Here is a 12,505-nt window from a genome sequence, read left to right as displayed (position 1 = left end):
AAGAGCCCAAAAGAGGCTGTATCACAACTGACTTACAGTGAAAAGGAAAACTAAGTAGTGACTTGATTACAGTATAAGTGCTTTGAGGGGGAGAAAACACTAAGTGCTTACAGTGCTCTTTAGCTGTTCCTAGAAAGCCATAACCAGAACTAAGAAATTCAAGCAAGAAATGAAGCCCATGATTTCAAAAGTAAGCTTTGGAATTCACTTCTGAAAGGTTTTCCTCTACTGTGCGTCATCATGTTAGGAGAAGATATTTTCCTGGAAGACCTGTTTGAGCTTGTTACAGGTTATGCATTAACCAAACATTACTTTTATGGCTGAATACTGAATCAAGTGCCTCACTATTCGTATCCTGTGATATGCAGATCAGATTATACGTATGTCTATATTAGGAGTATACTATCAATATAAGAATATTTAAGTACTATGCTACCATTGTGTTCTTAATGCAGATTTACTTTTCCAAAATCAACCAAATTGTACCAGAATATTTCCAGGTATAATTTCTATATCCAGAAATAATGTCTATATCCAGAAATATTACTGTGCTAAACAGCAGCTATGCAATGGCTTAAATATGTCAGTCCTATTGTATTAAACTGAGAAGGTGCTTGCAGAAGAGCAGAGAAAGAATACTGAAAATATTATCCCAATCCTAATGTATCATTTATCTTTCTCTTTTTCAGCTTTGTATATTTACACATCCACAAATTCTGGTTGCTAGGAAAATGATTATTAGTTAGCTGCTTGCTTAGCCATTCTATCTGATATCTCACAGTTTGTTACATGTATTTTCTCCAGTAGCTGACTTTAGTTAAAGTGCATTCTATGGAGTAAGCTTGCTTACAGCTTTTCCAGCTGGAGAGATGAACCATGTCGCAAGAGTCTGTCAAAAATAATCTGCTGTCTGTACACTTTCCTTATCTGCCGTCACTCTGTGGATATGGACATCATGGGTGTTTTGTGCAGAAAACAAAATGGGATGTTACTCCAATCTTTGTCAGAAGTGTGTTTTAGCCTTATGCTTTATTGATAGTAACAATCCATCCTGGCAGTTAGACATATTTTAATATTAATTGGATTTGCTTCAGCCTTAGCCATCAAAGTTTTTTTATAAGTTCTAGTACTCTACTTTGGAAACAGTGGCAAATCCATGGACATATTAATGAAAGCAAAGATTGTAGGCAGTTTCCTTTTCCCATCTAATCTATTGATTCCATGGCAGTACTTTCATGGGTGATGGTGGACGGTGGATTGATGGATTGATGTAGTCCTTCCTTCTTAAGAGTCCTGAATTTTGTCTTGAAAATATGCTTATTAAACTGGAATGCATTAATATTTTATTAGTAAGCCATCTGCACGTTTAGCTGTTAATGTATTATCTGCTTAGGATTAGATGTTTATTTAATACTTCATCATTCTCAGTACTGTCATTTAAAAATAAAGATAAATAGCATATTGAATTATATTTTAATAATGCATTAGTGTTTCATGTTTAGACAAGCTAGTATAGTTCATAAAGCTGGAAAGATGACAATATCCTTATCTAATTTCTTCAGCATAGTGAGTTTCAGTATGTTTTTAAAAGGTCAAGTGGTTTTCTGAGAAAAAGTGGATGTGTAAACTGTGCTAGCAGAGCTATTTTCTTTCAAAAGTTGTTCTTTTTCCCATTTAACATTTCATAGTGTTTCAAAGTAAATGTAGAGTCCACTTTTAGGATATTGCACCAGCAAACAGGTTTTTGTAAAATAAAATGAACAATTAAACATATTGACAGTTGACTAGTGACTACATATTTCCTTGCAAATTCGTATACGCTTAAAGAGTTCAGTATTGATTGTTTTTTCATTCTGTTGTTTCAACTCAGACTAACTCTGAAAGTCAAGCCAATAAATTTAGACCTACTTGCAAGTTAGCTGCCATCTTTCGGTTGTCTGGCTAAATTGTGGCCTTGTTAACTTTAAAACAGAATAGCTCCTGATATGAAATTGTGTTCTGGGCAAGGGCTTAAAGAATTGGGATATCTGCTGATGCAGGTCAGATCCATATTTCAGATCTGGCATTGGAGTCAGTGGCTTTCTCTTCTAGTTGCTCAAAGCTGCGTTGACACCAGCTTTCCTCTGAAAACATCTAAGAAGAGAGCTGTAGCTTCAAAGGTCTATTCAGGCCATGATTTAGCACAGCACTTGAAAATTGCTTCTGCGGTTGATGTTCAGCATGTCTTTAAATTCTTTTGAAGAATAGGGTGCACTGAAATGAACTTTCCATAGGAGTGGTTGGTGACAACACTGACAGCCTTTCTCACATCTATCCCCCCTAACAAATGCTTTATTCACCAGTGGGTTTTTCTCCCATTTTTACACAGAGAATATGAGACGTCATGAAGCACAGATTTCAGGAAAGCGATAAATATGGCAACTATATTTTCCTTCACTCAAAAACTTCCGAAATCACAAAAGGAGGAGGCTACAGAAGAGTTTTGGACATGGAAACCCAGAGCACATAAGCAGTGCAATTTTCTTCAAAATTGTAATCTCAAAGCAAAATGAAATTTTTCACAATAATTCTCAGTCTTCTAAGTCAGACTACACAGAAGTTGAGGTGAAACATAATCACAAGGGGAAAATACTTAGTTAATTGGAAACATTTAGTAGATTTAAAAAAATGAACTGTATTTCATAAAAAGTTATAGTGACATGCTACATATCATAGATTAATTTCAATGGAAAATATCAATGAAGCTTTTTTTAATGTATAATTAGGGAACCAAATTATTTTACCTTTTAACAGATAAAACTAAATCACTACTGTGAGTCTACCCATGGTCATTATGCTATCGCATAGTGGACTGTTCTTCATAGTTTTTCATTCCTAAAGCATTCCTCTGCTTTTATCTGTGTGAGCATCTGTTTCTATTATTTACAGTTTCTTTTTCTATGTCTTGCCAAAAGCATTTTTAAAAAACCCTATATGTACAAGTTTAAACCTTTCAATTTGAAATAGATTATTCTTTTATAGTAGAATGTCTGCAAGGCATAAACACACAAATTGAAATGCCACTTTTAGACAGAACTGAAAGTCTGGGGCTTGCTTTGGCCAAGGGCTACTTTTTTTGCTGCACTGCTGACACAGAACAGATTTTTATCTCTTAAATGCCATTTTCTATCTGTATGGGTGCATTTGGTTTCATCTGCTTGGCAAAGGCTTGTCCAAATAATGACCTCACTTTTGTTGTATCCGTTGGCTTCTGTGTAATCATGCATATCCCTGGGAGAACAAGCTGACACAGCCTCAGCAGATGTAGTGAGTGTGACAAAGCACCTGTATGGTCCAGGACTTTGGGACATAGTGGTGGTTAAATCTAACATTTTCATGCTTCATGAAAGAACATGAAATCAACATTTTTAATACATGCAGTTGCAGTCAAGGTAGTTTGTGTGCTGTTTATGAGGTTTGATGCTGATTGCCTTGGATTTCTTATGTTTTTTGTGTCTCTGTTTATGGAATGAACATGAAATTATCCTCACTGCATACTGTGCTGCCTCCAGTCTGCTAGAGCAGTTCAATTCCAGTGGCTTTGGTGATCACAACTGAAGGCCAAACTCTATTCTCTCTTATAAATCACATAAACAAGAGAAGAATTCAAGCCCAGAAGATTTTTTTTTAAATTGTTTTAGATAACTTTTCATGTTGCAAATGGTCCAGAAATAATATATAGAAAAAATACATAGAATTTCCCAAAGCCTTTCACTGACTGCAATAAAATGCAATGATATAAGCAATGACCTTTTGGCAGCTTGTCCTATTCCATCCTTGCTTTCCTTCCATTCCATCACACTTGCAAGTGTGATTAAATTTGGGAGGCTTCCACATAGTTAATAAGAACTTTTATCATTAATGGCTTCTACCTGAATACCGGATACTCATGGGGTTGCAGACCAATAGCAATTTAAAATAAGAGCTAAGCACAGTATTTTCCATTTGCCTTTGTTCTCTTATATAATGTGAATATTATTTCTGTCAAGAAACATTCTATATAGCAGCTCTTTGCTAATATGAAGTGAAGATCACCCAGATTGCTACCTGAGTGAAAGTCAGAAGAATGCATTCAGTAGTTGCTTTCTCAGAGCTAGCTAATTTTAGATACAGTAGGTTGAAATATTCTCCATTTTCCAGCTGTTGAAAACCAATTGAACAAGAAACTGCTTACAGTCAACTTCTGGTTAAATGTCTATAGGGAAAGTAACCTTAAATGCTGTGACATTATGATTTAGAAACAGTTCAGGGTCCTTTTACCTTGGAGAACTGCAAAGTGTCACTCTTGGAGTGATGTGGGGCATGGTACTGTACTTATAACAATTCATTTTTTTATACTTTGATCTTCCTTTTTAATCATTCCTATCAAATTTCCTGCCTATTTTAGCAGCAGCCATACAATATGTTCTCCTTAAATGCTGCGCAGGTGGTACAAAGGATCTTTTTAAAACTTGTGATAACAAAATATGGCCTTTAATTTATCAGACAAGTCCTATGTTTTCTTATCTCCTTCTTGTTGCTTTTCATCTTCTCTTTCTTGCTTTTGATATAATACACCAATCTCTCAAAGTAAGCAATCCAAGACTGCACAAACTGAGACAGATACTGCATTATAGTGAGGAAGTGAGAGACAGGAAGAGCTCCCTCTTCATTTAATTACTAATTAATCTAGTGAAAAATAATAAAAAACAAAACAAAGCAAAGCGGAAGGTAGTTGATTTGAAATGAAGGTTCAGATCTTCCTGAGAGGTTAATGGAAGTTCCCAGTTTTATCCTGTAGAAAGTTGTAAAAATATGATTTAGTTTGTTTAATATGCAACCATGAAGCAAGGAGCTTACAGGTGAGCGTAAGATGTTTTGATGCAGTGTGTGGTATCAGTGGAATGGGAATCAACTTATACATCTTTCAATAAATCTGGCAACTGAATTATTCTTTAAGGCAACCTAAGTTTTGCTTAGTGTTTAGCAGTATTATAAGCCACTGATGAGAGATTACGTTCTGCTATGAAGACTGATGTCAGTCATTCTGTGTGCAGAATATTCTCTTGGGATACTTAATATTCATTATAAGGAATTTGGGAGTCCCTGTAGGGTAAAACAGGCCAGGTTTGACACTTTGAAGTCTGGAGAAGTCATACCTCATGGTGGTTTCTTTATTTATATGTTAGCTCTTTTGGAATAAGGTAAGGCATTGTAGAGTTGCACTCTTACATACCTACTACAGGTTCTTTCTCTAACTTTATTGTTTCTTTGCACTTTTATCTTCACACCACGCTGACAGTAAGATTTGTTCAAGATGTGCAACAGGAAAAAGCCCACATCCTAGGACTGTGTGTCTGCCTTCCCTTTGAGCACTGGAGGAGGCCCAAATCAGCCTTCTGGATATGTAACTCCTGGTACAATAGACTTTGAAGCTGACCACTGTATCCTCCTCCATTTCTCCCAGGTTGTCGATGCACACATTGTAACGGGTAAAGCTGGCATATTTTAGCAACAGAAAAAGACACACAGCTTCATTTGATCCATCCAGAACTCATTCCTGGACCAAACACCCGCCAGCCAAGTCTGTAAACACTCAGCAAAAATATAGGTCAGAGGAGTGTCAGTGTTTCCCTCAAACACAATTACTTCCTGAAGTGGACCTGGATCTCTTGTCCTCTGCCCCATGCAACCCAGTCTCATGCCCATATATCATGGGCCCAGGGCATTGTGGTAGAAAAGGTAATCTTGTGTTTGCAGGCATTGAAGCAAGCTTACTGATGGCTGCTGAGGACAAGATACTTGCGGGTAATAGTAGGGCTATTTATGAAGGCAACAGGCATGATCAGACAATGAGATGTGCTGCAGAGTATTTAGGAGCTAAGTCTGTTAGGAGCAAGACTTGCCAGAGTTACACAGTGACAGATGAAGTAAGGTTATATCCTAGCACACCCTACTTATCATGCATGGAAAGCCTGGGAACATACTATGGGTCTGCAGTGTACATGTGGGTGGGGAGCCCCAGCCCGAGTGACTTCTCTAAGGGGTCGTTGGTCAAACAGAGTGATGTAGACAAAGCCACTGAATTCCTTAGATGACAGTTAAAATCTATTTAATCTTAAAGTCTATTTGAATCTTAATATAGCTTTAGAGACTGTCTGTATATGGTCTATTAAAAATGCATTCTGGTCTGAATCTATTGTATTGTTAACATCAATTTATGTTGTAACTATGATGATTCTGAAAACATTCACATATGGCCAAGACATGGAGCCAGTGTGAACAGCAGCATGACAAAATTATGTGCAAGTCATGTAAAACTTTGTTCTTACAATTAAAAGCACTTAAAATATCACTCCCTTTTTTTCCTGGGCAGAGGCAAGCTGCACTTGCAAAATAATCTGTTGTCCAAATTTAAGACCACAGTCTTTGCATCTCCACTTTATTCCAACATAAATATATATAATAATAATATATACTGTGTGTACATTAATAGATGATTCAACAGAACTTTAGTATGGGCCATTACTGAGATTGCTTTCATTTCTTAGCCTGGACGTGTCAGAAACTGTGGACTGTCTGCCCCTGCACCACAGAGCTGCTGTGGTTTCCTCCTATACCGCTGACACTTCAGTCAGGTTTCATCCCTGACTGCATCTGCAGGAATGATATGAGTCTCTGCAGATGTCAGGGGAGTCATGATTCAGAAATAGCAGTGTCAAGATCATGATGAGCAAAGCTAGGGAGAGCAGGGGAGGGTTGTTCATAAATGGAAATAGACCTTGGTTTCATCACTATTTATTTCCCTAGCAGAGCACTGAGACTAACAAGGTGAATTTGTATTCTGTTAAAGGGTTTGTTTCAAAGAAAATATTCTCAAGTTCTTCACAGAGTCTCGATTTTCAACCTTCCTACTTACTCTTTTTCAAGGATGCTGTTATTTTACATCAATAACTGACACCTTTATTTCAGAGAACAAAATAGAATTACACTCCAGCACTGACAATATAATAAATCAGGAGGGATAAAATACATATTAGTGAAGTTCACATAGTTGGTTTGTCCCAGCTGACCTATAGATTTAAAGGTATGATTAAAGTTTTTTTGGACTGCTTCTTCTCAATCTTGCCACAAGATTTAGCTCTGTCTCAAATATTTGACCCTTGCTGCTCCTCTCTGCTTACCTTGATTCTTTGGAATTATTGTTATTTCCTTGAAACCTTTATGCCTGTACAGAATTAACACTGTGTTGCCACAGAATATTATCTATCTGGCAGAAGAATGAAGCCATCTGGAATTCAATCAGGTTACACAATGTCATGATGCACATCCTGAATGAATCATTTCTACCTAGCTTTTTTAATCAAAGAAATCTCGGTCATATAACCAGGAGGTGTTATGCTGGATTGTTACATAGCTGTCTACAACTAAAGTTCAGGTATATCAGTTCTTTTTTATGAATTATGGTTGAAAAGCAAGCCTGCCAGAGCACTTAATCTTTCAGACAGGTAACAGAAATAAAATCTCAAAGCCAGAGGCTTACTTAGAGTACAAAAATATTTATTAACCTTTTTGGAAGTGTTTTTACTGTATAAGTTCTTTGTGGCTCACCATATTGGTAAAACAAAGCATAAATAAAGGAAATATGAAGAATGTGCACTGAATACTACTGAGAAAAGCCATATGTGGTATTTATGTTTTCCCTACTGGTGATAATATTACCAAATGAAGTAAATGAACATAGTTTTACTGAATTTGGTGGGGCTATCCAGATTTGTTGTAGCTGAGTGTATGACTCAAATGGGAAGAAGCAGCTACTGAAAAGATGTGTGTACTTCATGATGCAATAATAGGACTTTTGTTGCTTTTAATGTAGTTTCCATTATTTTCAGTGGTACATATCTTTTTTTTTCCCAAATGTAGTTGTTAAGTTACCTATGTGTCTACTAGTTCCATCATTACTAAACCTATGTGTAACTAAATCTGGATAAGTTCCACACCATTTCCCCCTAGCCCTTCAATTTACATTATATTCTAGAAGAATTTAAGCTAATGTAATAGTCTCAAATTGAGATGCATTTGACAATGAACTTTTCCTCTGATGAGGGATGGGCTAATGTAATCAGCATTTATTTTTCTGTGTGACCTTTACAAATCCAATGGTTATTTCCTTGCTTTTCATTTGTATTTTGCTCCCAGTGGTGCAGGATTGCTGCGGTTAGTATAAAACATAATTTATAGATAGAATCACATTATAATAGGGTGCAATATTCTCAAAAAACACACATACTGCATGACTTTTAAATGAAATAATTCAAGGAAATGTATAGGCTGGCCAAGACTAAATTTATGTTGCTAATTCATAGAGGAGTTTCCACTGTCACCATAGAGATGTCTTGGAGCAGCTGCCAAGTAGTGAAACCAGAGGCAGCAATAAACCTTGTCTAGGATAAATGTGTCAATAATGGAATTACAGTAGAGAGATGCCATAGCATTAGGGATCCAGACTGGTGACTGCAGAGGGTCCTTCTACCAAATACACCTAATTTACACCCTCTGCTTGAATAAGCAACATAGAGTTTAATGTCTTCCCAGCATATGCAGTTGTGAACAACGTGTCATTTTGACATGATTCTATGGTTCTTCTGAGGTCTACGGAGCATTTCTTCATGAAAGTCATCCAGTGAACAACAGTGAACAGTGGGTGAATCTGATGAGTGAAAGATGATCTTCATCCATGAGACTTCTTTCCATTTTGCACTAATAGATTCCTTATGCCCGCAAACTTCTTCTGAACAATTTACCCTTTTCTTGTAAATGACATCGAAGAATGCCACCCACCCTTTTTATTTTAAATACAGATAAGCAAAAAACCACACATAGCAGCAACAAAACCTCATTATTCATTTGTTTTAAGTTAAGGAAACCTTTTGAAAATAGGATGCTTTCTCACTTATTCATGAAACAACTGATAATGCCTCAATAAAAATTGTAGAAACATCTTATTGAAAAGCTAAATGTGTTAAAAGTTACTGGCTGCTAGGGAATAACTCACTGGTTTGTGTATATAGATAGATAAATAGATAGGTATTTAATAGAAGATACAAATCGAGAACAGAAACATGAAGGATCACACTTTTTATCTTTATTCCCATGTTGATCACATTACATTTTTCATGTTTTTCCGGTACTTCTCAGATTTTCATTTAGTCACAGGATGGATGTTGTAAGTAAAGGAGAACATGATGAAGAGCAGTAATTTTAAAGAAATTCATAACAGCAATAAAAAGTTAAGACATTCTGTATTCTCACAACATCACAAGAGTTGTGTTCTGAAGCCTTTTATTCTAAATTTTCAGTATCTTGGAAAGGCAGAGAAAGGAAAGCTTTGGCAAAATATTGTTTTACAGAGAATATTTCTAAAAGTTGAGAATAGAACAAAATGTACATGTGAAAAAAATTATATGCTTTTATGTATACACCCATGGACTTCTTAATATTGATGTGCACATAGAAGTTCATATAGCTCATTTGCCCAGAGAGGTTGTGGAACCAGCTTCTGTGGTTCCCAGAGAAGCTGTGGATGCGTCATCATTGGAAGTGTTCAAGGTCAGACTGAATGGGCTTTGAGCAACCTGGTCTAGTGAAAGATGTCCCTGCCCATGACAGGGGAGGTGTACTAGATGATCTTCAAATGTCCCTTCCAAACCAAACCATTCTATGATTCTGTATTGAAAGGTAAATAGGAAAAGGTCATCTTCTCAAAATAAAATAAATCAGTTTTTGGCATAGTGATCTATGTCCATGCTAAACCAAATGAGAGAGACATGACACGTGGAAAGTAGCAGTTCATGTCACTGCGGAATAAGTATCTGCATAAAACCACCGTGTTTTTTTGGCACAGAAGCTGTTACTTTTGCTGTTTCTGGGGTCTATGGTACTGATTGTTCCCTGGAAGCCTGTTAGACTTGTGATGCTGATAGCCAGGATAATTGTCTGGCAAACTAGAACATTGTTTTTCTGAATTTGGATAATACTTTGGTTCAGTAATTAGCTGTAGGTTCCTTCTAGCTCAAGAAAATGTATTTCTGAGCACTACGTGGGCTACTGCATTCTGTACTTACATTTCCATTTCTGATACAGGACTTGGTTCATTGGTGGGTTTTGAAGTCAAAGACAGTATGCACATATGAGCTAGCAAGATAGACTTTGGATTCGGACCTGAATTAGGAATGACCACTTTTAACTCATCTGGCTCTTTTTATCTCTCATGTTCTTTACTGATATGAACGAATACAATGGAAGAAAAAATGTATTGTTGGTCTAAAATACTACTGCCACCGCAAACCTGTACATTGAAGGAAATATTAGGTTTACCAAACTCCTAAGAAAAGTTTTAAGTAGAAGATACAGTTTTCTGAGGGCTCACACCTATATAATTCAGACATAAAAAGTTATAATTAGAAATAATTTTTTAAAGTGAATTGCTAATTACTTCTGGTTGTCTGATATTTTTCTGATTCTACCAGCCTTATTTTATCTCATTTATTTTCTCTTACTTAAAGAAGTCAAAGATCTTTGCACAGACTGAGAATAGATACAGTTTGCAAATATGACAGGTTTGTGTTTTGCATTGCCAAGTTCTGATTAGTTCTTAATTTATGAAACCCCATTACAGATGACCACTTGCTAAATTTTGAAGTGCTTCTATGTTTCAGAACCAGGCTACCTTTCAGCAAGTCACTTTTGTCAAAGCCTTGGTGTCCCTTCAAGACATTGTCAACATGTCCTATGAGAATGTACAATGAATACCTTGGTCTGTTTTGTATCGTATATTTGAATCTCTGGAATTTATTTAAATGAAGTGAATAAGAATGTATTTTTTTCTGATGACGAAAAAAGTTACAGCAGGTCTATTTCTAGACAGCAGAAGTAAGTGTGCCTTAGATGGTGATTAAGAGTTGTGTTCTTCTTCTTCTTTAAATGACTAACCTGCAGTGAGAGGTTGGATGTCTTTTGAAAACTTAAACCTGTTTCACCTGAACATGTTTAACTAGTTAATAAGAAACATCAAAAAAGACAAAACCCTGAAGTCAATGATCATTTTTTGTAAAGCCATTCGATGATGTTTAAATTTGTTTTTTGGGTCTGTCTATAACATAAGTTTAATAACCTAGCTCAAATGCAGATTTCTAATTTTCAATTAACATAGGAATAATTTTGTTTGCTAAAATAAAATAAATGAATGAATGAAAAGTCTGAACCATGAACTGTTCTAGGTAGCACTTTTTAAAATTCCAAATTTCAAAAAATCATGTGGCAACTGTATAGCTCAAGCTTTAAGTATTAACTTTTAACCTTTGACCTTACAGATTTTAACCAATGAAATGTCTCTTTAAACTTTAAAGGAAACAATGATAACGAGCGCCTGGCGATTGCTAGACAGCGAATTCCATATCGACTTGGTCGAGTAGTTGATGAATGGCTACTCGACAAAGGTAAAAAACATTGATTAAAACTTCAAATAAAAAAATAATTTGAACATAACCAAGTAGTACTTCATTGTAACACTAATAAACATAAAAAATAAATTTCAGTAAAACTAAATTAAAAACAAATTTAAAAAAAGTAAAATATAGAGTAATATTTGCATACCTTGTATAATAATTTCTATACATTTCTAGAAGTACCAGCTGTTTAATAATCTTACCCTGTTAACTTAAGGTTAAAGGGACTGTTAAATATAATCCACTAACTCAATCTATGAAGGTACTTATAGCAAACATTAACCAAAAATTATAAATCATTCATAGATTATATTACATGTTCCAGCATCTAAATTATTAACTAAAAATATATGTAGTTATGATATCTTCATTATGGTCCTGAAAAAAAATTTGTTTAAACTGTAGGTATCTTAAATAGTGGGCAATATGAATTGCCAATCAAAATGAAGTCCCTTTAACGTTTGCAACCTTCTAAGGGGATTTTGGAACAAACACTAATTAAAACAGAACTTAAAGTTGTGTGCATGCTTTTTGTGAGCAGAAACCAATCTGCTAAAGTGATTATTCTATTTACTAAGAGTGGTACTGTTGCTGAGGATTTCTCTGTTTAATGGAAATGTGCCATGATTTCTCCATCGGTATGTGTATCATTCCTGAAGCCGCTTTTACATCTAAAATCTTTGATTTTAATTGATAGCGTTGCTGAAAGCCAATCAGACATCTATTTTTGAATCTGCCTCTGAGATACTTATTATGAACCATGTGTTTCTTTTCAGTGTGCATGTTGAAGGAAAATAAACATTTAAATACAAAAAGGAAACAGTTAATTAAAAATGTAAATATTTTATTCACTTATATAGAGATATGACGGATTATTGCATAACATATTCTTTAAAAATCACTTGACCAAGTGATGTGTTGGCATATATATAAACTCTTTCTGTATGTATAGACATATTTGTATATGTCTATACATACAT

General features: G+C 35.4%; 1 protein-coding gene across 1 annotated transcript in view; it reads left to right on the top strand.

Annotated features, from left to right (window-relative positions):
* LOC104543335 (neurexin-1-beta) overlaps window positions 1-12,505 on the top strand; it is a gene marked incomplete at its 3' end in the record, with an annotated part of 30,297 nt that overhangs the window by 17,033 nt on the left and 759 nt on the right. Inside the window, exon 3 of the mRNA XM_010187919.1 lies at window positions 11,427-11,516. Coding sequence (XP_010186221.1) covers window positions 11,427-11,516 — 90 coding nt within the window. The remainder of the gene's footprint in view (window positions 1-11,426; window positions 11,517-12,505) is intronic.

The sequence above is a fragment of the Mesitornis unicolor genome, unplaced genomic scaffold (assembly GCF_000695765.1).
Source record: "Mesitornis unicolor isolate BGI_N332 unplaced genomic scaffold, ASM69576v1 scaffold28187, whole genome shotgun sequence".
NCBI lineage: Eukaryota > Metazoa > Chordata > Aves > Mesitornithiformes > Mesitornithidae > Mesitornis > Mesitornis unicolor.
This window is presented reverse-complemented; position numbering and strand designations above follow the sequence as displayed.